Source organism: Podarcis vaucheri (assembly GCF_965113315.1).
Source record: "Podarcis vaucheri genome assembly, chromosome: 1".
Taxonomy (NCBI): domain Eukaryota; kingdom Metazoa; phylum Chordata; class Lepidosauria; order Squamata; family Lacertidae; genus Podarcis; species Podarcis vaucheri.
This window is the reverse complement of record NC_138759.1, coordinates 45,224,727-45,252,234: the sequence shown is the minus strand read 5'-3', so window position 1 is coordinate 45,252,234 and position 27,508 is coordinate 45,224,727. Positions and strand designations below refer to the sequence as shown.

The 27,508-nt window shown below is 43.6% G+C and overlaps 1 protein-coding gene across 4 annotated transcripts in view; it reads left to right on the top strand.

Moving 5' to 3' along the window:
- Positions 1-27,508, top strand: part of LTK (leukocyte receptor tyrosine kinase) — a 114,480-nt gene that overhangs the window by 51,494 nt on the left and 35,478 nt on the right. For 3 of the 4 annotated variants that reach the window (XM_082239347.1, XM_082239345.1, XM_082239344.1), the window contains exons 2-10: positions 3,318-3,431; positions 6,548-6,700; positions 7,956-8,172; positions 13,235-13,374; positions 15,150-15,287; positions 16,004-16,153; positions 18,076-18,176; positions 18,820-18,986; positions 22,485-22,579. In XM_082239347.1, the coding sequence (XP_082095473.1) occupies positions 3,401-3,431; positions 6,548-6,700; positions 7,956-8,172; positions 13,235-13,374; positions 15,150-15,287; positions 16,004-16,153; positions 18,076-18,176; positions 18,820-18,986; positions 22,485-22,579 (1,192 nt within the window). In that variant the 5' untranslated portion in view covers positions 3,318-3,400. The remainder of the gene's footprint in view (positions 1-3,317; positions 3,432-6,547; positions 6,701-7,955; positions 8,173-13,234; positions 13,375-15,149; positions 15,288-16,003; positions 16,154-18,075; positions 18,177-18,819; positions 18,987-22,484; positions 22,580-27,508) is intronic. The other variant, XM_082239346.1, reaches the window with a different exon arrangement.

Below are 27,508 nucleotides of genomic sequence, written 5' to 3'. Positions count from 1 at the left end.
CTAAAACCTATTCACTGCATGTAAAACTGAGTTTCTGCCTGTTTACACTTAATGTTGTTTTCCCCCAGTGGTTATTATAATCCTGGTATGTAAACCTGCACTTCTTGTTAATATTTATTGCCTGTCACAAACATTTCTTGAAGTTCAGTTACCTTCATTTTGTCTGTTGCTTTATAATACCCACTTAAGCAAAGAAATCTGTCTACTATTTAATGATACAAGAAGAAAGTTAAGTTGATTAAATCCATTGTGTTTCATGAAAAACACGCCTTCTTTCACCCAAAGAACTTGGTAGATAAATCTGACACATTTTAAGCATGATAATTTATTCTGTAGTGGAGGAAGGGGGCCCTGTATTAATGCTTCTCAGGCTCTTCCCGGACATGGGGCATCTTGTTCCACCCTCCAAATTGGGCTGTTCAGCCTGTGTATCTAATCATGTCCTGGTTCTTCCTCTATTAACAGCTAAGATTGTTCGTTCTTATAGATTCCATTTAATAACTTGTTTAGCTTTCCCCATTCATAGTGAAGCCTTTTCTGCAGTGGCTCCTCATTTGTAGAAGGTTCTCCCCAGGGAGGCTCACCTGGCACCTTCATAACATACATTTAGGTACCAAGTGAAAACCTTTCTCTATAGCCAGGCCTTTGGCTGACTAACATTCTATGGCCTTTTAAATGGGTTTGTGGGAGGAGAGTTACTGCTTTGTTTTTGCTTTATTATATATTTTGTGTTCTCATTTTGTATTTTTATGTTGTGAACTGCGCTGTGATCTTCGGATGAAGGCCAGTGTGCAAAATAAACAAACAGACAAATAATGAGGTTAAATATGGCCCAGAAGCAACATTTATTTATTGTATTTGAGAAGCTGGTTGCTCAAACTGCAACTGTATACATTTTGTTTATTATAGGGGTGGGAAAGCTTCAGGTTCCTGCTGTATACTGCAAGAAGTGATGGTTCTGCTTGGGAATATGAAAAATGTATTTGAGCCTTAGATGTGGCTAGTACTGAGACAAAGGCTGATATTAGCAGGCACCTAGGACTTTAGAATATTTACGTAGCCGTAATTCATTATGACTTTGTTGTTGGTATGGTTTTAATCCTTTTCTGGGTATAAGAATTGCCAAAGATGCTAGATGTAAGCCATCTGGCATATCTCAAATTTAATGGCATTCTTGAATTGAAGAGATGGGAAGCCTCAGCAAGACACCTTTGGGTTTTTTGCAGAGAAGAATAGCAGTCTATATTGGCAGTTTAGGTGGAGCTAGGACAGTGCATGGAGGAATCTTAGGTCTGGGGGAGAGACAGGGAGGAACCAGAAGAGTAACAGGTAGAGTCAGAACTTAAACTTCTAGGCAAGGAGTTCTGGTGGGTTAAAGGTGGAGCATCTGGAGTTTGCTGGCTTCTGGAACTCAATACTGGTTAAATGGAAGACCTCAGTTGTTCACTGTTTTCACTAATGAGACCAGCGAAAACAGGGTATTCAAAATGTAGGAGCAATGTCTTGTTGATCTTTAGGGCCGGACTGGGGAACTGGATCTGGCTCATGGGCCAGATGTTCTCCCCCCTACCCCCTGTGGGCTGAATGCTTTGCCAGATACTGCTTCACAAGGGCATTCTCAGGACCCAACAATCAGCTGATGGTCAGGTCTTGTAAAGCCCCTTTCAACATGCTATCATGCAATGCACATTGAAAAAGACTTAGCAAGACCCAACAATCGGCAGATTGTCGGGTCTTGAGAACTGCCTCGCAAAGCACTACCTTGCAAGGCATTTTGCAAAGGGGATCTGAATGTCAGATCTTGAGAAGCCATGTTGAAAGCATTGGGCAAGATATTGCTCTGAAAGGCACTTCTCAAAACCAGACAAGTTTAGGGACTTCAGAGACCTAGCCTACCTTGTCCTATCTCCTCCCACCATTGCAAACTTTTCTATAAAGTGCACCCTTCACCAACCTGTTGCCCTCCAGATGTTTTGGACTTCAGTTTCTACAGTATTGGTCCAGCTAGCATGGCTGATGGGAATCCAAAACATCTGGATGCAACCAGGTTGGGTGGGGAGGACTGCCCTGATTGCTGGCTTTCCTAAAGGGAGACTATTAGCAGCATTTCACTTGAGCATTCCAAATCTTTTTGCAAGCACAATGAATCAACGACCCAGGTGGTTTTGTATGACTCTGGAAGTGTTCACAGTGACTTCTGGTTAACCTACAATTATCATCCACAGCGTGAGATATAGTGAAAACAGATGTGATCCCTGCCCCAGAGGGCATATGCATTGTTGCTGTAGTAAGATTTCATATTTACAAATATAGTGGTACCTCAGGTTAAGTACTTAATTTGTTCCAGAGGTCCGTTCTTAACCTGAAACTGTTCTTAACCTGAAGCACCACTTTAGCTAATGGGGCCTCCTGCTGTCGCCACGCCACCAGAGCACGATTTCTGTTCTCATCCTGAAGCAAAGTTCTTAACCTGAGGTACTATTTCTGGATTAGCGGAGTCTGTAACCTGAAGCGTATGTAACCTGAAGCGTATGTAACCCGAGGTACTACTGTAGTGAATCTGGTAGTGAGAATCTTAGGTTCTTGACTCATGAAAGTTTCTTTGTTGGTGTACACGCAAGGAAAAAAACGTTGTTGGGTGGCAGAGATAAATAATGCAAATGGATTACACTTCAAGGATCCCAGTCTCTTACAAGTCCATTAGTTGAGAAGACATTGCGGAAGCTTGCATCATTGTAAGCACTGCAGCATCCTTTGGCTGCCAAGGGTAGTAAAGAACCGCAGTAGGCCTGCCAGAGAATCTTTACCTACTTCAAAACTTTAGGGCACTTCTACACAATATTTGTAGGTGCTGGCACTCTAAATTAGCATCGTATGCAAGCCAAGTCATTATTCAAAATGATTGGATAATCCAATTAGCAAATCATGGGGACAATGAAGGACAATTGTTTTTGCCTGTGTAAATCATTGTCAGGTGTTTACTGTATTTACATTTTAATCGGGCAGCATTATTTTATTTTAATTAGACAGCATTGGGAAGGGGTGGGGGTGTAGGTGGGCAAGAAAGCGCATACTTTTAATGTAGAAGCTCCCATGTTCAATCTCTCATAATGCTGGGAAAGGACTCTTGTCTGAAACTCTGGAAAACTAGTCAGTACTGAGCTTGATGGACCATTGGCTCAACCTGTTATAAAGGAGCTTTCTAGCAGCAACTCCAAGAGTTTATATTGCGGGGGGGGGGGGAGTCATCTGTATAAACAATTACATCTTGGAGTATTTTCATTTTACTTATGCACTTTCCCCCCTCTCTTTTGTAGTTGTTTCTGCTTCTACGAGACCTGATGAGAAATTCCCCCCTTTCTTCTATACGCCTCCTAAGCTGTCTCCAAGCAGCAGTGGGATGGTTTCTCCTGATCAGTCCTCCCACCCAGGTATTGTTCCCATCTTGGTCTTCAGAAGCTTCCCTGAGCCTGTTACCAGTGGTGGTAACAGATTCCCCCTGTTATTTCCTTCTCAGCAAATGATGGACGTCAAACACACGTTCTCTGAATGTAGAGGACTTAGTATTTAGATACTTAATAGACCTATTCTCCATTATTGTGTCCAGTATCCACTTCAAGCCAGCTGCATCAGTTATTATTATTATGATTATTATTATTATTATTATTATTATTATTAATACCCCACCCTTCTGGCTGGGTTTCCCCTGCCACCATCAATTGTGGCATCAGACTCCATATCATAATTAAGGAAGACATCCTTGATACAAACCTGAAAGACTAGTAGAACAGCATGTTCTGTTTAATGTACTCAATTCCTCATCTTAGGTAGTGATGCATTTTCACTGCTTAGTCTTTTGTCCCAGTGGCATTCATATAGTGTGAGCAGTAAATGAACCGGACATTGAGAGTGTAAAATACAACTGAATGAGAGTAATCTTGCAGTAATTTCCCTGTAGCTTATACTTTCTCTGTATTCTGCCTAAACCATTCCCTTACTCCTACAAATAATCAGATGAATTCAATCATGCGTCTTTAGAAAAGCCTTTCTTACTCACCCATTGGTCCTCCAGAAATCATTTACTTGAATGGAAGAAGCATGCTATGCATTAGCAGACTGTAGTCTTTTAATTAGGAATTAGTAAATTATGTTTGTTTCTTCAAGCCAGGGTCTGAATGGCATGCATTCCTCATCTAAGATACAATGTGAATTCATTAGACGGGATATGGCAGGCATGTCCAAAGTCCGTTTCGGGGGCCTAATCCGGTCTGCCAGTCGATTTAATCTGGCCCCCATGGCAGTATATGTCCTGGGGTAAAATTGTAAAAAAAAGCTCAATCCTAAAAACTTTGGTTGGCCCTCACGCATGTTCACTTCATCAAATCTGGCCCTCTTTGAAAAAAGTTTGGGCACCTCTGGTACGGTTTATTTAATGCCAGCATCTCACTGGGGCAAAATCACAGATATGAAGGGCAGGATATGATTGATTTATTTGCAAATAAAAGTAACCTCCCCAAGCCCCTCTCCCCTCTCCAAAGTTTATAAGTTAGTAAATGCATTTCCCTTTCATGCCACAATCTGGGTATGATGGAAAATATGCAGAAAGAATGGTAATTTGTGTGTTTTAAGCAACTGAGAGCTATCCAGTTATAAAAATAATGGGAACTGTATAAGTTCTGATGTGGCTGAGTGGTTTTTGCCTGGGGCTAACTATGCTTCAGCTATGTTGTTCTCTTTCTGTGGATTATTTGTAGATCTGCTCCGAAAGTGACTAATAGTCTTATGCCATGTGTAATATAGTAAAACACACCATTGAGAGTACCCTTTGAACAATATTTTTAAAAACTTTCTCTTAGTAAAAAAACAAACAAAATAATAACCAGCCTCTGGACACTTGCGTCATAGCCATAACTTCCAGATACGCAATTTTAAACTTTGCTGCATTTAGGATTACTGCTTTGCTATGCTTTGCAAAGCTACGTTTTAACTAGAAAATGTTTCTAGTGTAGATTGAAGTTTAAAAGACTTCTGATTTAAAACTTAAAGCTTTCTGAACTCCAATGTAGCTGTTAGTGGTAACTCAATCTAGTAGAGATTATTGCAGTTTTCAGTGTACAGACTAATTTTTGTATTGGTGGGGGATATTTTTGTTATCCCATCAGCCCCTCCTTTGTGTAGCATGATGAAGAGTTATAGGGAACGCAGAAGTTTACACACTGCTTTGTGACATTTTGATTTCTCCAGATAAAAATGTGGCCCAGTTGTGGATTTTTAAAAAGTGTTTTTTTTCCCTTATGGACTAACTCAGCTGTGTTTTGTTTGTTTTTTATTCAAATGTGGCCACAGATCTCATTTTGTATTTTTCTGTTGTGAACTGCCCTGGGATCTTCAGATGAAGGGCGGTATACAAACTTAATCTGGGCTGCAGAAGTCATGAAGTGTTAAGTTGATGCTCATCAAACTTTGCACTACAAAAGGCTTTAAGAATATGTATTATTTGTGTTCTGGTGCCAGGATCACCTGAATGTTTGACTTACAGTTTTAAAGGTGGAGAGAGATAAAATACAAACAGAATTTTTGATCTGTCTCTCTGCTGCAGTGTGAGCTTGTTTTCCTCTCACCTTCACAAGCAAAATGACAGGGTGTGCATGCTAACCAATTGAATACAGTGGTACCTCGGGTTAAGAACTTAATTCGTTCTGGAGGTCCGTTCTTAACCTGAAACGGTTCTTAACCTGAAGCACCACTTTAGCTAATGGGGCCTCCCGCTGCCGCTGGAGCACGATTTCTGTTCTCATCCTGAAGCAAAGTTCTTAACCTGAACCCGAGGTACCACTGTACTGGCTCAGCTGTCAATTCTGCCCTCCATTATGCTATGTGGAAATTGCACAAATTTTTTTAAAGAAGAAGAAAAGAAATGCTAAGAGTGGCACATTCATGCAACTATCTGCCCATTTGCAGCATTGTTAGTTTCCTAAAAGGTGTTATTGGGATGACCAACTGCATTCTGTGGATTGGGAGGAATTTTTGAGGGGACGCGATGGAACGGGGGAAGTAGCTGGTCAGCACCATGGACAGGCAGCTGCTTCTCCAAACTTGCAAAACCAATTCTCACCCCTGAACTTGACAGCAGCGACAAAATGCATGCTTAGGACTGAACACAGTGAGGATGCTTCCAGAGCAGTCCCACTGCCCTAAAAATGTTGTATCTATTGTTAGCTTTAGAATTAACAACTGAGGTGCATCCTTTCAGAAAGGATGAGTGCACAGAAATCCCTGTGTTTATATTTTAGCAATGCTGTTCTCTTCCCTTTCTCAACTAAATTGATTAACTGTTGACTGCAACTCCAAAACAACGTTGCAGCTCTATCTCCTTGGTTGCTTTAATACTTCTTGAACATATAAACTGGGGCAAAGATTGTCTTCTGCTTTATGGTTAAAACGTTTTATGGTTAAAAAGTACAGTGACTCGTTCATTTAAATCACTGTCATCACTGTTCGTTGTAATAATAATCTTGACTAATTACGCTCTCATTTCTTGTAACAGAAACCACATGTAACTTTGGGTGGAACTGTTCCTGGGTTTCATCTACCAATGCCTCTGGAAAACCTGACTGGTTGCTGTCTTCAGTTGTTGTTCTGACTTCTCAGGAGCACCAGCAGATTATAGAGAACAACTCGTCAAACAGAAAACTAGAAGGTTGTCCATTTGTGCACAGCGCACGCATTTGTCGTTAACTGTCCTTGCCTTATTTGACAAGGTTCTTTCTTAACTGGAGTCACTGTGGTATCCAGCACTATTCTCCAGATCACATACCATGGAGGTGGGGAGGGGAAAGTTATGGATTAAAACACAAATTGATTTTTCATATGTATCCGTCATTGGCTCACAAAGATTGCAGAGGCGTGTGAAATGTTTTCCAAATGAGAACCCTCCATTCATTGCACAGCATCATGTGCTTAATGCTGTTAATATATTAAAATCATTACAATGAATACAAAAGACATATTGTAGGTTTTATATAGAGCCTCAGTTGTAGAGAACTGGCTCTTCGTTAGTTTGTGGCAGAAGAGGCTGAAGCTAACGGTCAGATTATATGTTACTAGCAGTAGTACAGTGGTACCTCGGGTTAAGTACTTAATTCATTCTGGAGGTCCGTTCTTAACCTGAAACTGTTCTTAACCTGTAGCACCACTTTAGCTAATGGGGTCTCCCCCTGCTGCCGCGCCGCTGGAGCACGATTTCTGTTTCTCATCCTGAAGCAAAGTTATTAACCCGAGGTACTATTTCTGGGTTAGCGGAGTCTGTAACCTGAAGCGTATGTAACCTGAAGCGTATGTAACCCGAGCTACCACTGTAGTGGGAATGACTTGATTGCATTCCATTCCAATAACCAGATTCAGGAGCCTTATGGCCCAGTTCAAAGGTGTGGTTGTTGATTAACACCCAGTTATCACTACCTCCTCCCTCCTGGACAATGATCTGATAAGTAAGGAACCAGGCTATTGTTCCCATATACAGTGGTACCTTTGTTCATGAGCTTAATCTGTTCCGGGAGTCCGTTTGACTCCTGAAACCATTCCAAAACCAAGATGCAGCTTCCAATTGGCTGCAGGAGCTTCCTGCACTCAAGCAGAAGCCGCATCGGACCTTTGGCTTCCGAAAAACGTTCACAAACCGGAACACTTACTTCCAGGTTTGCAGCGTTCAGGAGCAGATTTGCTTGACAACTAAGCCGTTCGAGAACTAAGGTACGACTGGTTTTTCCGTGGTCCAAAATACTTACTAGTCAGTTACTTAGTTATTAAATATATATTGCACCCTTTTCATTATCCTTTCTCAGTATGTCTTCCTCTTTCTTCCCTCTAACTTTCATCCATTCTTTCATGCACTGTAATTTATAACTATGGTTGTTGTTACTCATAACCTTCCCCCCTCCTTTTTTTTGCTGCAGGGGAAATTCTTCTCCTGAACACTAGCAGGATCTCAGACAGGTGCAAGTTCAGCCTCCGCAGCCCACTCCTGCCTTGGAGCTCAAGTTCCTGTCTCTTGGAGTTGGCCGTGCATTCACAAGGTGTCCCTCTAGGAGCACTCTCTGCTGAAAGGAGATATGTGGACACTAATCAGAGTGTAGCCATTCATCTGCAAGAAAGACGTGAGCAGGATGCCTGGTAAGACTTGGTCTTGAAATTTATTAGATTCCCCCCCCCAGGAGCTATTATATTTCTCGTATTAGAAACATTACTAATTATAATATTACATGAATATGCATATTAGCAATGAGTTAGTAGGGGGGAAACTGTTACAAGCACAGGCATTCCCCACTTAAGCACAATTGACTCATGCACTGCCATGTATATGAGCTGCACTGAGAAATAAATAAATAATTTGGTTCAAACCTGGAAATAGTGGGAGAAAGCTGGAGAATCCTCGTGGCTCACAAGGAGATCCTCCCTGGAGCCCGTAAAGGACGTCGGTGAGGACAGAGGAAGCCCCAAAGAGACCAGAGGTGCAGCATGGCTTTGTTTAGGCTGCTCAGCCTCCCCGCCTAGCAGCTGATGTGTGGGGTAGCGCATCAGCTGCAGCTTTCCCACACATCCTCCAGTCAGCTCCAGAGCTTCAATTCTAGTTGTTGATACTTTTGGATACAGTATTTTTGGTATGGATTGAAGAGAGGACATTTAAAGGATGTTTAGAGGGTGCTCCCCACTTTACAAGAATTCATTTATGCACATGGGGTCCTGGAAAGTAACTCCCATGAAAGGGAGGGTGGACGCCTGTATATTAAATCTCAAATATCACATTCCATTAAATGAGTTATACATCCTCTGAAGCCTAATGCATAACTAGACTGGAGAAATCAGATTAATTATGGAGCCAGTTGCTTGAGCTGAGGACCCTTAGTTTCTGTCAGGTGTGTGTGAAGCACCAGCAGTCTCTGGGGATGGCCTGGGTTCTTTTCATCCTGGCATTGTGAAACTGAAACGAGGCCAAAATGCCCAGATCCTTCCAAATCCAACCCCCCAATATAAAGTGCTACACAAGTTAGATAAATAAAATAAGCTCGTTTCTGAACGTCAAACCTACTCAGATCTTCAGAAATATTAGATACTTTTCTCTATTATTCTTATGTCATGAAATAATACACTAAAAATAATGCGATCCCCCCCCCCAGACGTCATGAGCAAATCTTCATCACTTGTATCAGATTTCTGAAGAAAGGGTTAAATAATCCTGGACCAGGCCTACCATAGTATTTTATATCCAAGGATGGCTCAGTAGTGATTCTTTTCAATATATGCATGCAAATAGGTTTTGTTGGAATGATAGTTTTATAATCTGAATTTTGGTTCCCAGAAAGGAAAAAAAGTCAGTTCATAAAACAGAATGTCAGGAAGTTGACTGGATTATGCATTCTGAGAAATGCATGGTTATGTTTACACATGGTTATGATGTTTTATTGTGTTTTCATATTTTGCTGGAAGCCGTCCAGAGTGGCTGGGGCCACCCAGTCAGCTGGGGTACATATAATTATAATTATTATTATTATTATTGTTGTTGTTGTTGTTATTATTATTATTAATTCAGGATAACTCTCCTTGGATACCTTCCTCATCTAGGGATTGGGGGCGGGGCTTACATAGGTTAGTGGCTGCTTTTTACAGTCTGAATTTAGGGTATGGAAAGCAGCCCTCCTGCATGACTTGGGGGAGACAGTGAAACTCCCCGCATTGCATTGAGCTCGCTGACTTTTGGACAGACTCATTGGTTTGCAAAGCGGTAAGAATGACCCATGAAGGTATGACCCACCACCCACAAACTCATTCAGACAGGAACCCACCTCTGCTGCTTATACTCTTATTAAATGTTTTGCTCAAACTCATAACGACTTTGAGCTGAGTGGCTGTTGCTTTTGGAACATCCAGGATACTGGATTTAGCTAGTGCTGCACTTTTTGATAAACTGTAGGAGACATGCAGGATTCCTGATATTATGAAACAGCTCGCAAAGGACAATAGAAAAACCAGCAGCAGTCTCACAATGCATCTCAGACTCAGTTGCACTGAGAAATATGTTCAGTTTTTGTGTGTGCAATATGTTCCTGCACAACAACACCTTTAATCTATCAGCCTTATCTTGCATCTGCTTGAACTTCGTCTACAGCTCCAGACTCTCTCTTTTCTTTTTTTTACAGGCACGTTGCCCAGAAACCTGTTGAGCCTTATATAGCTGCTTAAATGTCTTAATTTAGAAGTGAAGTCGTATTAGCCCATTTAACAAGATGTGTTCTCCTGACATAAAATCGATAGTAAATGTAATGCCAGGCTGGTTTATCTGAATTACTGCTGCAACAATCCTTCTACTACTATGTATACAAAGGGCTTTGTTCTGGGTTCCATTAAGGAAATTAAATTGGCTCAGCAAAGTTCCTGTTTGGATCAAGCCTAGAAGGAGCCTTATTTATGGCATAGGGGAAAAGCTGCTTTAGTTAGATCAAGCCATTTGGGACCTCCCAAAATTCAGCTACATAATTTAATACCTGATTAGAGCTCCATGATAGTGGTAGGCGCTCTCTCTCTCTCTCTCTCTCTCTCTCTCTCTCTCTCTGTGTGTGTGTGTACATACACACTAGGGGCTGCTGCCCCTGCTCTGCTAGTCAACCCCGCCTACCCCTTTGCCAACCAGCCTTCCCTCACACCTGACCAATCTCCCCTCCCTCCACAGCTCACCCCGAGCCACAACCCCCTTTAAAGGATAATAATAATAATTTATTATTTATATCCCGCCCATCTGGCTGGGTTTCCCCAGCCACTCTGGGCGGCTTCCAGCAGAATATTAAAATACAATGATTCATCATTTTGTTAAACCACTGTGTGAAGCGCCTTCCCCCTACTGCTGCAAGGAAGCAGTGTAAGATTCAATCACCCAGGTGAGCTGTTCAATGGAGGGCAGGAGGGACAGCTGGCCTGCCCATGAGTCAGGATGAAGCGGCTACCTCAGGCAGTGGAAGTGCAGAAGGAAATGGCCCACCTGCTCCCACTGTTTCTGTCATTGGCAGAGCGCCCCCTCTCGCTGGGAACGTTCCAGCACGTAGCATTGCCTCTCGTCTTCCCTGAAGATAAGCACCAAAGCATTGTTGAACGCTCCCCCCTTGCTAAGTTCGGCAAGGATGAGGGCATTGCGGCACAAGCAGATGTGGGGCATGGCAGCAGCGAGGAGTAAGGAGCAACATGCTCCTGTTTCACCTCAGGTGGCAAAACTGGATGGTCTGCCCCTGGTGTGAGGTACTTCAAACAATGACTTAGCAAACAACTGTGAAGCACTTCCTACATTAAACATGCCTACAGGAAGGTTTAATAGAGGGAGGAAATGCTTCACACAGAAGATTGCCAAGCTGCTGTGTGAAGCTCCTTCCCTCCCTCCATTATACCTTGCTGTGGGCACATTTAATGCTGGGAAGGAAACATTTAACACAGCAACTTGATAAACCACTCTGAAGCACCTTCACCTTCTGTGAAACAGCTTGCTTGGGCCACCTAATACCCACCCTGCTTCCTTGCTCACCTGCCTCTCTGCCTGGTGTTCATCACACTGCAGTTGGGATGTCCACCTATTGGCAGCTGCACAAACTGCAGAGCCTGACGACAGGCTTACATTTTTATGTATATGCTAAGCTGCCGCTCACACAGCGGCGTAGCGTGAGTTGTCAGCACCCGGGGCAATGCAAGTAATTTGCGCCCCCTAACCCGGGGCAAGGCAAGTAATTTGCGCCCCCCCAACCCCTAACCTGCGAGTTGCCGCTGGCGCTGCCGCGCAAACAACGCTGCTTGCCCGGAGGAGGATGGAGGCAGAAGCAGCCGCCGCCTGTGGCTGGGCCGAGGGGATGGCGGCGGCGGCAGGGTGCAGAGGCTGCCCGTGCCCGGCCAGGCGTCGGTGGCGGCGTCGGCGCTGCTGCAGCGGCTGCTCCTCCTGCAAGCAGTGAGCGGAGCGCAGCCACAGCGACAGCGGGGGGCGCGCGCGCTAGGGCGCAAGGCTGGCGGTGGCGGCGGGGAGCCCGGCGGAGGAAGGAACTTGTCCCTTCCCTCTGGACTCGCGCCCCCCCAGATGTTGCGCCCGGTGCGGCCGGCACCCTTGGCACCCCCCACGCTACGCCACTGCGCTCACAATTTCATATTCTGGGTAATATGCTATACATATTACATTGTGGAGAAAAAGATATTACTAGATGCTGGTAGGGCTGACTAGATGTAGTGTTGTGATTGCACATCAGACATAATGTACCCATGATTCAATTTTGAAGGCAGCTTGGATGCTGCGCGACAATTTGCAGTGTCGGTAATGAGGAGTGACTCAGTGCTGCAGGTTTCTGGCTACTGTGTTACACCATGACACAAGTGATACAATGATGAATCAGAACTGGTGGGCTGGGCAATGTGCAAAAGCAAAAAATGTGTTGGCATTTAAGTAATGAAAGATCAAGTATGCATATGTATATGTAACCGGTATAATTTGAAGTGCAAAAGGTTGGGCAAGATTTAAAGCTGAGAACAGTATCACAAATATGCCATGGGTTGCATATACAGTGGTGCCTCGCAAGATGAAATTAATACGTTCTGCGAGTTTTTTCGTCTAGCGAATTTTTCGTCTTGCGAAGCACGAGTTGCTCCTCGAAGTCAAGTCGCAACTGTTTTAAGAAAAAGGAAACAAACTTGCAAGACGTTTTCATCTTGCGAAGCAAGCCCATTGGGAAATTCGTCTTGCGACACAACTCAAAAAACCAAAAACTCTTTCGTCTTGCGTGGTACCACTCTTTCGTCTTGCGAGGTACCACTGTATACTATTCCATCCATAGCACAAAAGAAGTATTTTTTTCTCAATCTGGAATCATTCATGATGAAGCTCAACATGCTGCTTTCATTCTAGATTGAGTCTAGATCCTGCCATCAATATATGTGGGTGTGGTTACTTGATAGACATTTGAAAACCCTCCCCTTGCTTAGGTTATCCTTAAATTTGTAGCAATTCTTTCTCCCACTGGGAAAAATCTCAGCCATTGTTATTTTTATGAAATCTGCTAAGCTTAACTTGTTGATGGCTTTGAGTTCTTCTTGCCTGATGGGTACTGTTATATAGCTATTCACACCTGAAGGGTGTGAATTACTTTGACCACTCCAAAATGCCACATTAATGTGAAGCTTTATTTAATCATGACAACTCCTTTGATTTTTGCAGGGTGAAATGGAAAGTGCTCATTGGTTCAGTTGGAGAAATGGAAAGGCCCTTTGAGATCACTTTGATGTATTCAAGCTGTGAAGAAAAGAGTTCTGGGCTTTTGGCACTGGGCTCTTTGCATCTCAGAAATTGCTTTCATGGTATGTCTTATATTGCCATTCAGTTCTGGAAAGTCAGGATATTTGCTTTGCATAATCACAAAAGCCCAGGACTAGCAATGAGACTCAACAGCAAGCAGTGGAGTAAATATCTTTGGAACATGAGGAGCCCTTAAAAACAAACTTTTTTCTTAAATAAATGTTATGTAAAAAAATACACTTGGGTTCTGTCTTTAAAAGTTTTTAAATTGGACTAAAAATGTCCATATGTCATAATGGTGCAGTTACTACATAAATATCTAAGCAGATACATATGCACTTCTTATATTAAGTCACTCATAGGCAGCATTTTAGGGTCAAAGCAGTATTTAAATTTTAAACCACCACACTCAATAAATATAGGGCCACCAAGCATGATTTTATTGCACTAATTTCAGAATATAATAAATGCATTTTTGTTCATTATATTTTGTAAATGATTTTTTATTGCCCTTCTGAAACCCCTTTCCTGCTTTTTTTTTTAATATCAATAATGTAAGGGATTAATTCTTCTTCCATGTCAGGTGCTTTAACATACTTAGGCCAGAGAAATAATTAGTGAAAAATATACAAAGGGAAAAGAAACTTAAAACGATTTAAGCCATACTGGATAATTTATTAACATGCCTTTGAATTGGAGTATAATGCAAATACAAAGATATATGGTGGCAGGATGAAGGGAGACTTGAAAAAGAGGGCAATAAATTTTGCCTATTGATAACCAAACTGCCCCCAAGAAAACCTAATCCTGGAAAGCAGTGGTAAATCCAGTGCCTGCAAAGGTCACATCTGTGCTTTCTGGACACCGGACTTCTAAGACTGACTTATTTTCTGAATCTTAAATAATTTGCTGTCTGTCCAAAAGAATGTCTTCCACATGACTTACAATGGAGAAACAGAAAGCTACAGGACAACCCTTAAGCAATGGGAAGAAAGTTCTGCAGCTTTCTGACACTTTGGGGTTTGCAGCTTAAGGGATATGTGCATGTCTCTCATTGTTTTGATACTATACTACACTACACTGAAATGTCTCAGTGTTTCTTTGATGGCCCTTGAATCTTTCTGCCACACTTGCTCTCCTCTCCTGCAACACCAGTGTGGTGCACCACACCCTTTGAGAACCACAGCATTAAGTGATTGCTTCCATGTGTGAACCAGTCGTCACAGTTTAATTACTCCTGGCAGAGCTTTTCAATGACTTCTCAAACTAATTTCAATCCTGTTCAGATTTGGTGCAGAGGATGGCAAAAGTTTAATATGTTCTGGTATTTGTTTGTCATCAATATTAGATCTGTCTGTTGTTATGAATATATTTATTGATGGTGTTTCAGTAGTCTGGGAGAGAGCCATACCCCCGCAAATCCATGCCTAAAATTCAGGCCCACTCCTTTCTGTAGATTTACTTTAGCAACCAAGCAACAGTTTTATTATTATTATTGATTAAATTTGTATACCGCCCTATACCCGCAAATCTCAGGGCAGTTCACAACATAAAAGCTACCCTTTTATATGTAAAAAATAAACTCTGCCTCTAGATATATACATCTTTGGAGATCTTGATGTAGTCAAAAGATGGGATATCAGTATTTAAAATAAAATAAAGAATTCTGAACTGATCAGTTCATGCTGGTTTCAAGAACTCACTCTTCTGTTTATTGCTCACCATCTTCTTCCATACTCTTGTGACCAAGGAGCTCATAATGGAGCTATTATGTTTTAAATCTAGGCATTGTTCTTTGATACTCAGATGTACAGTATGTTTTTTTCCTTCCCTTCAGACAAAGGAGTTCCACATATTTCCCAATACGAGAAGGGTTCTGCCGCCCTGTGCCCACAAGAGGGCTGTGTCAGCAAACTTCAGGTCTGTGATTTCAGTACCAGTTGCCCCATCGAAGAAGAAGGTGGATCCATTTGTGGTGAATATTCCCTTCCACTTTTCTGTCCGTGGCTTCCTACTTGCCAGCTTGGTTGCATGAATATTTTGAGATCACTTGCTCACTCCTGTCTTATGGGTCCCCTAAAGCAGTGGTTGCTTGACTTGGTCCCCTCAGATCATGCAACCACAAGTTCACAGAGTAGCTGAAAGCCTCCCTACCTCACAAAACAGCCCTTTTATCCAGTGCCAGAGCATTTCTCCCCAGCAACATGTCATGAGGTTGCTCAGATCCAGTTGGTCCTAGCTTCTCCTGCCAGGACCCTGGAGATTAGGCTATTGATTCCTGATCAGGTGATCTGATGCTGGCTCCCCCTACCACAGTGATAGTAATCAAGACCACTCAGCTATGGTTTTTTAAAAGTTATATTATTGTGGTCATGAAATGTATTTAATATTCTTGTTTTGTTGTAATCTGCCTGGGGGGGCTTGCCTAATGCAAGACAGTGGTATATAATAAAAATTATTATTTATACAGTACCATTGTCGTTAAGGGCCTCCCCTTAATCATGGCACTGTACATTGAATGAGATGACATGAAAGCTTACATAACTCTTGGTGGAATTGTTTTCCATGCTTGCTATTCTTTTCTAACCAGACTCAACAAGAGAAGGCATAGTTAATTAACTGGTACTCAGCCTGTTTCTCTTCTTACTGAGATTTATGTTTTCCTTCCTACCACCAATCTTTTTCTTGCAGATCATCTACCGGAGGGGGCACATTGTTCTTTTGAGGAAGGTCCCTGTGGCTGGACATTGGGTGGCAATGTGAATTTTTCATGGTCTGTTCATGGCTTTTCAAAGATGCAGGAAGACCCCTTTGGAGCGTCTGCCTTACACACTACTGGAGGTTTGTTCCATATCTGCCATTTTCCAGTTTAGCCCGGAGCACAAGGTTCTTCTAAAGAAGTGTCAATAGAGGGACACTTAGCCCCTGCCTTGAGAGAGTGCACATCAACCCATGAGAGACATGCACATCTCCCTTAAGCTGCAAACCCCAAAGTGTCAGGAGGAGAAGTGTGAATTAATCACATTTCCTCTGTTGCCAGTTCTTCACAACATGTAAAGTAGCTCATTGCTTTCGGCAGAAATATTTCAAGACATTTGAGCAGCTTTGTGTGTGAGAGTGTAAGTGTGTGAATGAAGGACCAAGATCCACATAAAAGACCATTAGTGTGCAACAAGTGGGGGACTGCCAGGATTTTGGGAGGAGCACACTGAGCTTCCCACTCTTCCAAATAAAGTGCTGTAGAGATGTGATGGCGATAGAGAGGTATGGAGATTGCCCCAAATCTTTCTCTCTCTCTTTTTCTTCTTTTATTTCTCTTTTCTTCATGCTGTCTAGAAAAGTTCCTTCCCTTTCTTTTTGAAGAGGTACATACTCCCACCCCTTAAACACACCCTTCTCTGTTGGCTTCTCCAGTTTCCACCTTTCCTTTTATCACCGATGCTCCCCCCCCCCACCAAATGTTCTGTTCTTGTGGACATTGCAGCCCTCTTCATTCAGCAGGGTTACTGAGTAAGGGTTGTCTCCCTGCACTCAATACTTTTAAAATTACAAAGTAGCATTCTTTGCAGGGGGTTGGAATAGATGGCCCTTTGAGTCCCTACAAACCCTACAATTCTGTGATTCTGCATACCTGAGACATTCCCTGACTATATAGCAACTTTTCTCTTGGGACTGTTTTTCCGTCCTACTGGTTGATATGGGGCTACCAAGTTTGTTGTGCAATGATAGATGTACAATGGATTTTCTTTTAGAAGATGAAGTGGAATGTTAAGGTTTAAAACCTCCAGAATATCATGAAATAAATCTCAAGCTGCAATTAAAAAAACAAAAAAGCTTGAATAATGCAGATTACTCGAGATAGATGAGATTATTCTATTTCCTATTGTATCAATCGAAAGATAATTTGAATTATTTTGGCATTCGGCATTTTTTTTAATAAGAAGAACGTATTTGAGTAATTTATTTATTTTAGTTATTTCTGTATTATTCTGGCATCATCGTATTTGTTTCTTTACAGATATTGCCAAGAAACTTTAGGATTCTACCCTCCTTATCTTATAATGTTTTAAACGAATCTTTTGGGGGTATGAAAATAAGTACCCACTGTCCCCAAAGTAGGGCATGCAATAAGGTGTGGATTACTCTAGCATCTCTTTGATCCTCCGACTGGATGCTGTACCGAGTGGTCGGCCAGGCTAAGTAGATGGCCATGCCCTGTCCTCCCAGGGCCACCATGGATTGGCTCATTTGAAGGATGGATTAGGCTGGAACCTTTGAGCCTCTGTGGTGGCTGGAGGGGACAAGGAAACAATATAAAATGGTGCTGCGGGTCTGGGGGATAGAGGAGGCGCCGTGTTGGGCCGCAACCACTGCTCACCGACAAGATGGTAAGAGGCCATTTTGATCCTGCTGTCCCTATCATTGTGAAGCAGAATTCACCAAGTGCTGACCCACTAATAGTTCAGTCCATGGACAGTCAGTAAGGCATTGTATAGGTGACTGCCTAAATGACACGAGAACTTCCCTGAGCTGCTCTAGGCCTTGTGAACTTGTGCAGGGGCCTCCAGAGTGTCATACAGAGATTCAGGTTGACACATAATTTGCCTGTTCAGTGCACTGTAGATCATGCATGGCTGAGACATTCCAGAACCTGTTGGCTCCACATACAGATTATTATTAAACCCGGGTCTCATTTGCTGAGCATTCAAGCACTTCACATCTGCAAATCCGCCACTGAAATCCAGTTGCAATTTATTTTTCAGGTCACTTTTTGTATCTGCATGTAGACAGCGAGCACACAGATGGTGTTGCCTGGGAATATAGTCCTAGACTCCCAGTCAGTCTTGCAAATGGAGCCTCCCAGGTATGTTTCCCTTTATCCTTCGTCAATTAATCTGCACTTTGAGGGAACTTTTAAGGACACAAACCCCATTTTCTTTTCTTTCTTTTTTACTTTTAAAAAATTATTTGTTTTATTAAAACTGGGTGTGACTGGTCTTCTATCTGGAGCCCCATCTGTGATGGAAGCCATGATGTCCTCATTCTGGACAACCAGCTACACCCACTGACCTGATAAATAAACATTGTTTTTGAGGGGTTTTCATACTTGGCTACACCTGGTAGGGAAAGTAAGCTAATCCCTGAGTAATTCCTGAGTAATTTGCATGTGGTAGGAAATTTTAAAAAATAATAATTTCAAACTCAGAAAGATAGATAGTCCTCTCAACATATACTTTCCTTTACTTCCTCTGTGTGGCTTCAGCCAGGGTACACAGCATGAGTGTGGGATTCCATATTCTTCATACTTCCTAACCCACCGCCAGGAATTTGAGTAATCATGCCAGCTTATACATTACTTCCTCCATGCATCTGTGGCGATAGGACCACTGTGTATTGGGAATTTTATTATATATGAACCTAGCCCATCATCTTCAAATATGTGTCAGAAAGAGCCTCCTTGACAGCTGCTCTCTGTCTCTTCATTTTGTCATCAAATTCCTCTTTAGCTCCAGTTCTCAGCCTACGTTTTTGGCAATTACAATGGCACCATCTCACTCATTGTCCAAGAAGAAGGAGACGGAATTGGTGACACGTTGCTGTTGTGGGAAAGAACAGGGAGCTGGAGTGATCACTGGTATCTTATAACCTTGGAAATGCCAAGACTTCAAAACTAGTAAGCACAACATCAGTGGTATTCCTCACTAATAGAGCATAAAATGATATATAGATAATATTGTACCATCAGTACGCATGACACTTGATAAAGTCATAACGAAAAGACAGGTTCCTGCCCTGTAAAGGTTGCAATCTAAAATCTAACACTCAAAAGTCCACAGAAGGAGAGGAAGAAGATGGAGATGGGGATAAACAGAGGATCTGTGTTCCTTCAGTTCAGTTACACATACTCAGGGCTTGTCCACTCTTCTGTTTGTGCTGTGCCTAGAAAGCATGGGTCTGAGTGGTTTGCCACGTTCCTTTTCAAAGGAAAACCCACTGTTTAAAGCTAGATCAGAACAAAGGGCAATGTGGGGAAACTGTGGATTGCTGTTTGCTCCAATTGAGTGCTAAAGAATGGTTTTCCCCAGGGGAAAGCAGTGGGGCAAGAAGAAGTGTGGACAAGCTCTTAGGCTTTGTGAGGTTGATGGTGCTGCATAGCTTTACCCCCCAAAATGTGGGTTTTCAGTAGGGCTTTGAGGGAAGAGAGGGAGAGGAAGGCCATATTGCTCTGGGAAGGGACAACAAAGCAGAAAAGGTTGAACTGTTTTAAGTTAGAGATCTTTGGACTAGAATAATACATCTAGACATATAGTCGTACCTCTGCTCTCAAACACCTTGGGAGTCGAATGTTTTGGCTCCCGAATGATTGAAAACCAGAAACGATTGTTCCAGTTTTTGAACGTTTTTTCGGAAGCCAACCATCCGACAGGACTTCTGCGGCTCCTGATTGGCTGCAGGAGCTTCCTGCAGCCAATCAGAAGCTTCCTGCAGCCAATCAGAAGCCACACTTTGGAAGTCGAATGTTTCGGAAGTTGAACGGACTTCCGGAACAGATTCTGTTTGACTTCTGCGGTACGACCGTACTGGTGAAGTTATTCTGAGCATACAAACTTTAGGCTTGTAAAAGCCTGCTTCAGATTAAAGTTCCTGAATCCTTCTCCATCCCAGATCAAAATTCCTGTCTTCTTCTGCTGCCCATCCCTACCACCCATCTCTGAGTATCCTTATGGAAGAAATCTACTCAACCCCCATTCCCTCCATCCCATAGTTCAAGCCTGAGTGTAGTTGTCTCTGTAGCCCAAATGGCACTACTTTTATGCACAAGAGGGGAGGTATCGGGGTGCTTGGAGAAGCACCCAATTTGGCAGAAGTAGAAAAATAATTGGGAGGTATCGTGTTGAGGGATGAATCCCAAACAGCCAAATGAGAACTGTGTGCATTCAGTGGTCACAGAATGTTGAGGATGAAAACCAGAGGAAGGAGAAATGGAATGGTGTTTCCTGGAGGAGGGCATGGCTGTGAAACACTCTTCACCTGAAGCGCCAAGATAATCCAAACCTAATCATTTCCTGGAAGCACTGTAAGGCCTGTATGTCTGAGTTGACATTAAATGGCCTGGACTAGGACAATATGGCAAGTTACATAATGTTTTATATAAGGGCTATGCCAGTTTTTCACCCCCTAATAGAATTGGAGCGCAGAGAGGGCATGTGCCCCCGCAAGCCATATTGGTTTTTTGAGTTTCTCTGTGCCTGTGAGGTGTTACTGTCTTCCCTATTGCTACTACTCTGCAGTGCCACTTTTGAAAAAGCATCTTCATCCCCACAGCATTATGCCAGCTATTTGGAGGGACATGTTTTGCTTTGTTTTCTTGGGGGTGTAGCATGGCACCATTGATCCAGAAGGTGTAGCTATATGAAGGAAAGAAAGGACCCTTAGATGTCCTCACTCTGAAGCAGAGAGGGAAGGAACGCACTCCCACTGCCATGGCAACCAGAGTCATGCTCTCTGTCAGCTGATTATTATCACTGGCTCTCATTGGTCTCATTCCCAATGAAGGGGTACATTCCAAGGCAATAGCAACATGTTACCTCTTCCTCTTGACTTCCAGCACCATACTTTTGTCCCCCTTTAATGCTACCCCATCACCCCAAAGTGAGAGTGCTTTTTCTCTGGGAATTAAAATGTTGAGTGAAAATGTTTGGTAAAAATGCCCCCTGCTTTGGTTCAGCTGTTGTATAGTTCAGTGTTTCTGTTTTTCCTATTTTGGTATTGTATTTGTAATGTTGATCATTTTATAAGGATCTCTGAACTGTAGAGATTGAAGAAAGGGGGAGGTCCCAATCCTAGTCTCCTCCACCCCCCATAGCAATGCCTGTTGACCATTGAAGCGTGAGATTAAAACCCCATCGTAAAGCACCTTTCATAAATATATTCAATCACATTAAGATATGCTTCTTGATCTTGCATTTTAATCTATTACTTGTTAGATGTTCTGGCTTGTCAGATTTTATTTATGGACTGCTTTTTCACAACAAGTCCTAGCATGTTGGCCTTGCTGAGCTTCACTCTAATTTGAATATTTTTAGATCTCCCCAATCTGTTTGGAACAAGACTGTTTCCTAGCTGAATAAGACATTAAACAGCACTTGCTCTTCCCAATATACAATTTTCTCTCATAAATCACACTGGATTTCATCATCACCAGCAGATAATTTCCTGGTGTGACATGTACTTTTCATATTCTCCCAGAGTGCTATATTCTTATGGATTTATGTTTAGTTACAATTCTTTAAAACAAAAACAAAAACTGCTCAGCCTTATCCTTTAGGAATGGAACCTATTTTTAGCCATCCTGAATTTGCAGATTGTGCAATGATGTTTTTATTCAATGCATTAGCAAGAGAATCTGTGGCACATGTGTTAAGACTACGGTTGCTGCTGTTGTTACTCTTTAGCAGCTATTGAATCCCAACTGTGTGTTAATTAGAATTACTTCAAATGTGAACATGTTAGAGTGCTAATACTAAGACTTTTTCAAGGATGGCTCCTTGACTGATCTGATAACTGTTGACTATTAGTTTGGGGGTAGGAAAATTCAAGGCTCTGTGAAGTTTTATAGCAATATATTCAGTTAAATTTTCCGAGGCTTAGTTTACTTTCTAAGTGGGTTTACTTACTAAGTGGGAGCCAGTGGGTGTCGTGGTTAAGAGCGGTAGTCTCGTAATCTGGGGAACCGGGTTCGCGTCTCCGCTCCTCCACATGCAGCTGCTGGGTGACCTTGGGCCAGTCACACTTCTTTGAAGTCTCTCAGCCCCACTCACCTCACAGAGTGTTTGTTGTGGGGGAGGAAGGGGAAGGAGATTGTGAGCCGCTTTGAGACTCCTTAAAGGGGGTGAAAGGCGGGATATCAAATCCAAACTCCTCCTCTTCTTCTTTATTGTTCTGCTTGGGACATATGGAATGCAGCAATGTATGAAAAATGCTTAATTTTTCAGTAATACTGATTATTTCTAGTTTGTGTTTCTGTTATTTCTGTTTGCAAGTTGCTTGTTGTCATACAATGTCATACAATGTTCGATAGCCCTGCTTTCTTGTTTGCAAAATCAATTCAGGTGTTTATTTTAATATATTCTCTTTGCCTTCTTCTCCAAACATCTTCTTTGGTAAACAGCTTTCGGTTGCAGATCCGGGCCACTTGGGGTTGGAATTCGCAAGCTGACATTGCAATCGACAACATTACATTTGGTCTAGACTGTTCCTCTAATGGTGAGTTACTTCTAATGAAGGTAGCTCCAGATAGGCAGACAACATATTAAGCAATACGAGCAGTGGCGTAGCGTAGGTTGTCAGCACCCGGGGCAAGGCAAGTAATTTGCGCCCCCTAACCCGTGGATTTGCGCCCAACCCGTGGATTTGCGCCCCCTAACCCCCAGATGTTGCGTCCGCCCCCCCTGACCCCCCACGCTACGCCACTGCTGGTGAAGGCGCTGTAATTGTGCTTAATTGCGCGGCGAGGTAAAACCAGAGTCCCGAGAACAATAAGCGAGGCTGCCACAAACCCCCAGGGGTATTTAGCTGGAGGGTTGCCGCCGCCCGAAAGAGAAGCAGCCGGAGGGCCCCGGAAGAACCCGGCTCGGAAGAATCCTCGCCACAGAAGGGTGACTGGCGATTAGGAACTGCGCTAGAGGGAGCGTGACTATCTCTCCAGAGGGAAAGGCCGCAAAGGGCGCCCCACATGCTGGTCAAGGAAGGCTCCCCTCCTCCAAAGCAGACCCGATCCAGGCGGCTCCATAAAGCTCCTGGAGAGGGGGGGGGGCGCGGAGAGACAGTGCCAAAACTCAGGGGGCTCCTTGAGCCAATTGCCAGAGATGAGCCCCGCAGGGGAGGCAGGGTCCTCTGTAGCCCACCCCAGCTGCCCTTCTTGTATCTACAGCCAGTTTGGCAGGGGGCGGTGGAAGGGTCTGGAAGGAGCGGGGACCACCACGGAGCACACATACCGGGAGCTGAAGAGGCGAGGCCCAGCCGAGAAGGGGCCAGCCCGGAAGGCGCAGCTTCACAGCCGAAGCTGTCCTCGGCTTGGGGAGCCGGAGAAGCTGTCGGGTCAGGGCCCTGGCGCAGGCCTAGCCGCTCCCGCGACGCCTCTTTGCTCCCGGGATCGGGGCCGCCAGCTCAGCGCTGGAGCCGAGGGAGCCCCCAGGCAGGCCTGCGAGCAAAGGCAGAGCCGCCGGGCGGTGGCCGCTTCTGCAAGGCGGCCGGAGAAGCGGGGACCCCCTCCTCTCCCCGCGTCCCCCCACTCGCTCCCCCCTCTGAAACTTTGTTAGCACTTCCACGCTGAGCCTCTGACAATAGGGGCGGGCCGAGGGCACGACGCGGCTGGGCCCTCTGGACTCGCGCCCCCCCCCCAGATGTTGCGCCCGGTGCGGCCGGCACCCCTGGCACCCCCCACGCTACGCCACTGAATACGAGGACTGTATGTTATGTTCTTATTGCAGAAGAGCAAGTTATTTGATTGTATGTCCACAACTGCCCTATGAGATATACCAAGATCACTATCACCACATCCTTCTTTATTCATCTGGGGCATGTGCAGGGAGGAAAAGGCATGGATCACCTCATCAAGGGGAGGATTTCACATGTGTGTCAAATTACCACATCCACCCTTTAATCTAAAATCAAACTAGATTAAAAGCAGCATGTTGAAGACAAGCGTGACTGATTATAGATTAAGAAAAACTTCATTTTTGTGCTATAATTCGGTTAGTGTGTACACAGCCTTACACTTTGGACGTGTCACACAGTCACTCTAGTAGACATGCTAGAGGTTCTTCTCTGCCTACCCTACATTGTATTCAGTTAGGTCTTGCAGTAGCCAATCATCTTGCCCTATACTGTAACACCATTTTAACAGTGTGGTGTAGTAGTTAAGAGCGGTAGACTTGTAATCTGGGGAACCAGGTTCACTTCCCTGCTCCTCCACATGCAGCTGCTGGGTGACCTTGGGCTAGTCACACTTCTCTGAATTCTCTCAGCCCCACTCACCTCACAGAGTGTTTATTGTGGGGGAGGAAGGGAAATGAGAATGTTAGCCGCTTTGAAACTCCTTCGGGTAGTGATAAAGCGGGGTATCAAATCCAAACTCTTCTTCTTCTATAGCATGTTTGATATGATAATGTTGCAGAAGGAGGTGATGGAAAGGAAACAGTGCACCAGTATTTTGTGTCAATATGCATGCAGTGACATGCATGTGGACTGTTCATTTATTCAGTGAAAACATTTGTGTCCTGATGCTTTTCCTTTGTTTATTTTTTCAAAAAAATTATATGCCGCTTTAAATTTCTAAAAAATGTCCCCTCTAACAACCTGCTTTAAACCAACAAACCCATCTTAAAATGGAACAGAATGTCAGAATGAAATGCTGCAATGTGCAAACAAAAATACAATAATGATCCACATATAAAAAGAAGCTAAGAGTGGTTAACAGTGTATTAAACCAAAAAACTCAACTCTGCAAAATTATTAAAACATGAATAAGATCCATATGCAATCATTAAAACAATTAAGCATTCTGACAATAAAGCAATTAAAGGCTTTATAAAGCAATTACACCCCATCAATCTTTATTACGGTCAAAGACCAGACAACAAAAGATTTGTAAAACTGTTTGCAAACAGTGAAGGGCATTACAATATTCACAGCTAAAAGTTCTTTTGAACAAGAATTTAAACATCCTATTGAAGGCCATTAAAAATGCCATTAAATGAGGGGGCTCCAGGGCATTGGTCCCAGCTAAGTACATTTTTGAGGATGCTCAGAAGGGCCTGTAATCAAGATCTTAGCAGTGGCCAGGTTTTTATGGAAGTAGATCAGGAGTAGGCAAACTACGGCCCGGGGGCCAGATGTGGCCCAATTGCCTTCTCAATCCGGCCCGTGGATGGTCCGGGAATCAGCGTGTTTTCACATGAGTAGAATATGTGCTTTTATTTAAAAATGCATCTCTGGGCTATTTGTGGGGTTCATTTGTCTTCTTCAAAATGTTGCCCAGCCCACCACATGGTCTGAGGGACGGTGGACCGGCCCATGGCTGAAAAAGGTTGCTGACCCCTGAAGTAGATGATCCTTTACCTATCCTGTTCCCAAACTGTGAGAGGCTTTATAAGCTCATTGGACTAGGTTCAGAAAAAAATTTGGGACACTTGCTTTAATAAGGAAGACACATACAGTTTCTGAGCATGCTTCATAGAGAGTTGTGCATGGAATGCATTGTAGTAACCCAGATGTGATGTTACTAAATCAAGTGATTCCCTTGGGAATGTATATAGGATGGGCATGGCTAACGTAGTCCTCCAGAAGTTACTGGACTACAGCTCCCATGATCCTTGAGCACTGGCCAAGCTGACAGAGGATGATGGGAGCCCAACAGCACCTGGGCAACAGGGTCACAGGTTAGCCAACCTCCACAGAAAGGTTGCCAGGTTCAGCAGTCCATTGAGCAACTATGTTTGGTGACATGTTGCTCCGACTGAGGAACTGAAGTTATATAAGGGCAGCTTGGCCTATATTGGCTTCCCCAAACACCTGACCTGGCTTGACCTGGCCACATTATCCATTCCAGTCATTGTCAACGTGGCAGTGTGCTTCAGCTGGGTTCGGACCAGCAGTTTCCTCCACCTGTGAGTTGGCCCAGTGCTGCAAAGTGTAAGGGTCCATGGCCAAACCAAAGACCAAAAGGGACCATAGTTCAGTGTTTTGTAAGCACAAGGCCCCAAGCTCAATCCCAATCCCAGGCACCTCCAGTTTAGAAAAGGATGGATGGCAGGTGATGAGAAAGACCTCTGACTGAGGAGGTCTTAGAGATCTGCTGTCAGTCAGCAATGCCTAGGCGAGATGGGCAAATAGTCTGAGCCAGTATAAGGGAGATGGCAGTTATAACCTGAAGAGTTGATGTGTGCGCAGGGCATGCTAAATCCACTCTCCTCTATATCGGAGGGCAGCATTGTGCATGGGCAGCTGTGCCTCAAAGTCTTCTAGTGTGGAGGGGAGGTACACTACCTCACCCCTATGTGATAGCCGGCTGCGCCAGCGGCGGTGCAAGGCGGCCCCAGCCTAATAAATAAATTATTATTATTATGTTTAAGAGGTTATTGTATTTTAGTGTTTTGTTGGAAGCCGCCCAGAGTGGCTGGGGAAACCCAGCCAGATGGGAGGGGTATAAATAAATTATTATTATTATTATTATTATTATTATTATTAGCTGGCAGAGCGGGTGTGGCCGTGGGCCACTTAAATTCTGTGCAGCTTCTTGCTTCTTTCGTTTGGTTGGAGGGGAGGTATCCTGTTAAAGGGATCCGGGGTGTAAATACTGTCCGAAGCTCGGGCGTGGGCTAGGGCGATGTCACAGCCCCTACGGGGACCTCTTGGGGTGCCACTATCTGACGTAAGTTATAGGGCACCCCCTATCAGTGGTTTACCCTTCTGTGGGCAGGGATCAAGATATAGCCTGGCTTCACCCCAATGCCTAAGACAAACCGCTCACATCTGTAACCAATAAAGTTGTGGCCTATTTGAACTCATAAACCAAATATTCCATGTCAGTGTGACTTATTGTTCTCCTGGGAACTTTTGTGGCTCGGATGCCTTGGGACGCAAGGAAAGTTTTAAAAAGCCACCCCCAGCATGGGTCAGAAGGCAAGCCAGAGAGGAGATTTTTTCCAGGATATGTACCAGAAAACAGAGATTTCCCCTGGTAACTTCTAGAAGTTAGTGTGAATGTTGTTGCTTTTGACAACGCTGTGCAGTTGAGGGTACATGCTTCTGAAAAGCCTCGAGTTCATACAGTTACATGAATTCCTGTAAGCTGCAATTGTTTTTCCTCTGAGTACAAGCTATTTCATTCATCATCTCATCCTTTTAATTCAATTAGATCTTGGAGAAGCCCAGCAGCTCTGCTTTGCTTTCAGTAATAAAATTACTTCTCCCCCTTGCCGGGAGAGGTTTCGGATGTCATTGACAGAGCCAGTTAATAGGCAGACAAGAGGTTATGTTGGGAGCTTGCAGATAGACAGCAGGAAGGAAGGAAGGAAGCAAAAAGCAGGAAGGAAAGCCTAATTTTCTTCTTACTAGGATGGAAATGCTAATTTCCTCATATGTTCCGGCTATTCCGTTTGCCACTTTTCTCTTCAAAACGTGATATAGGAA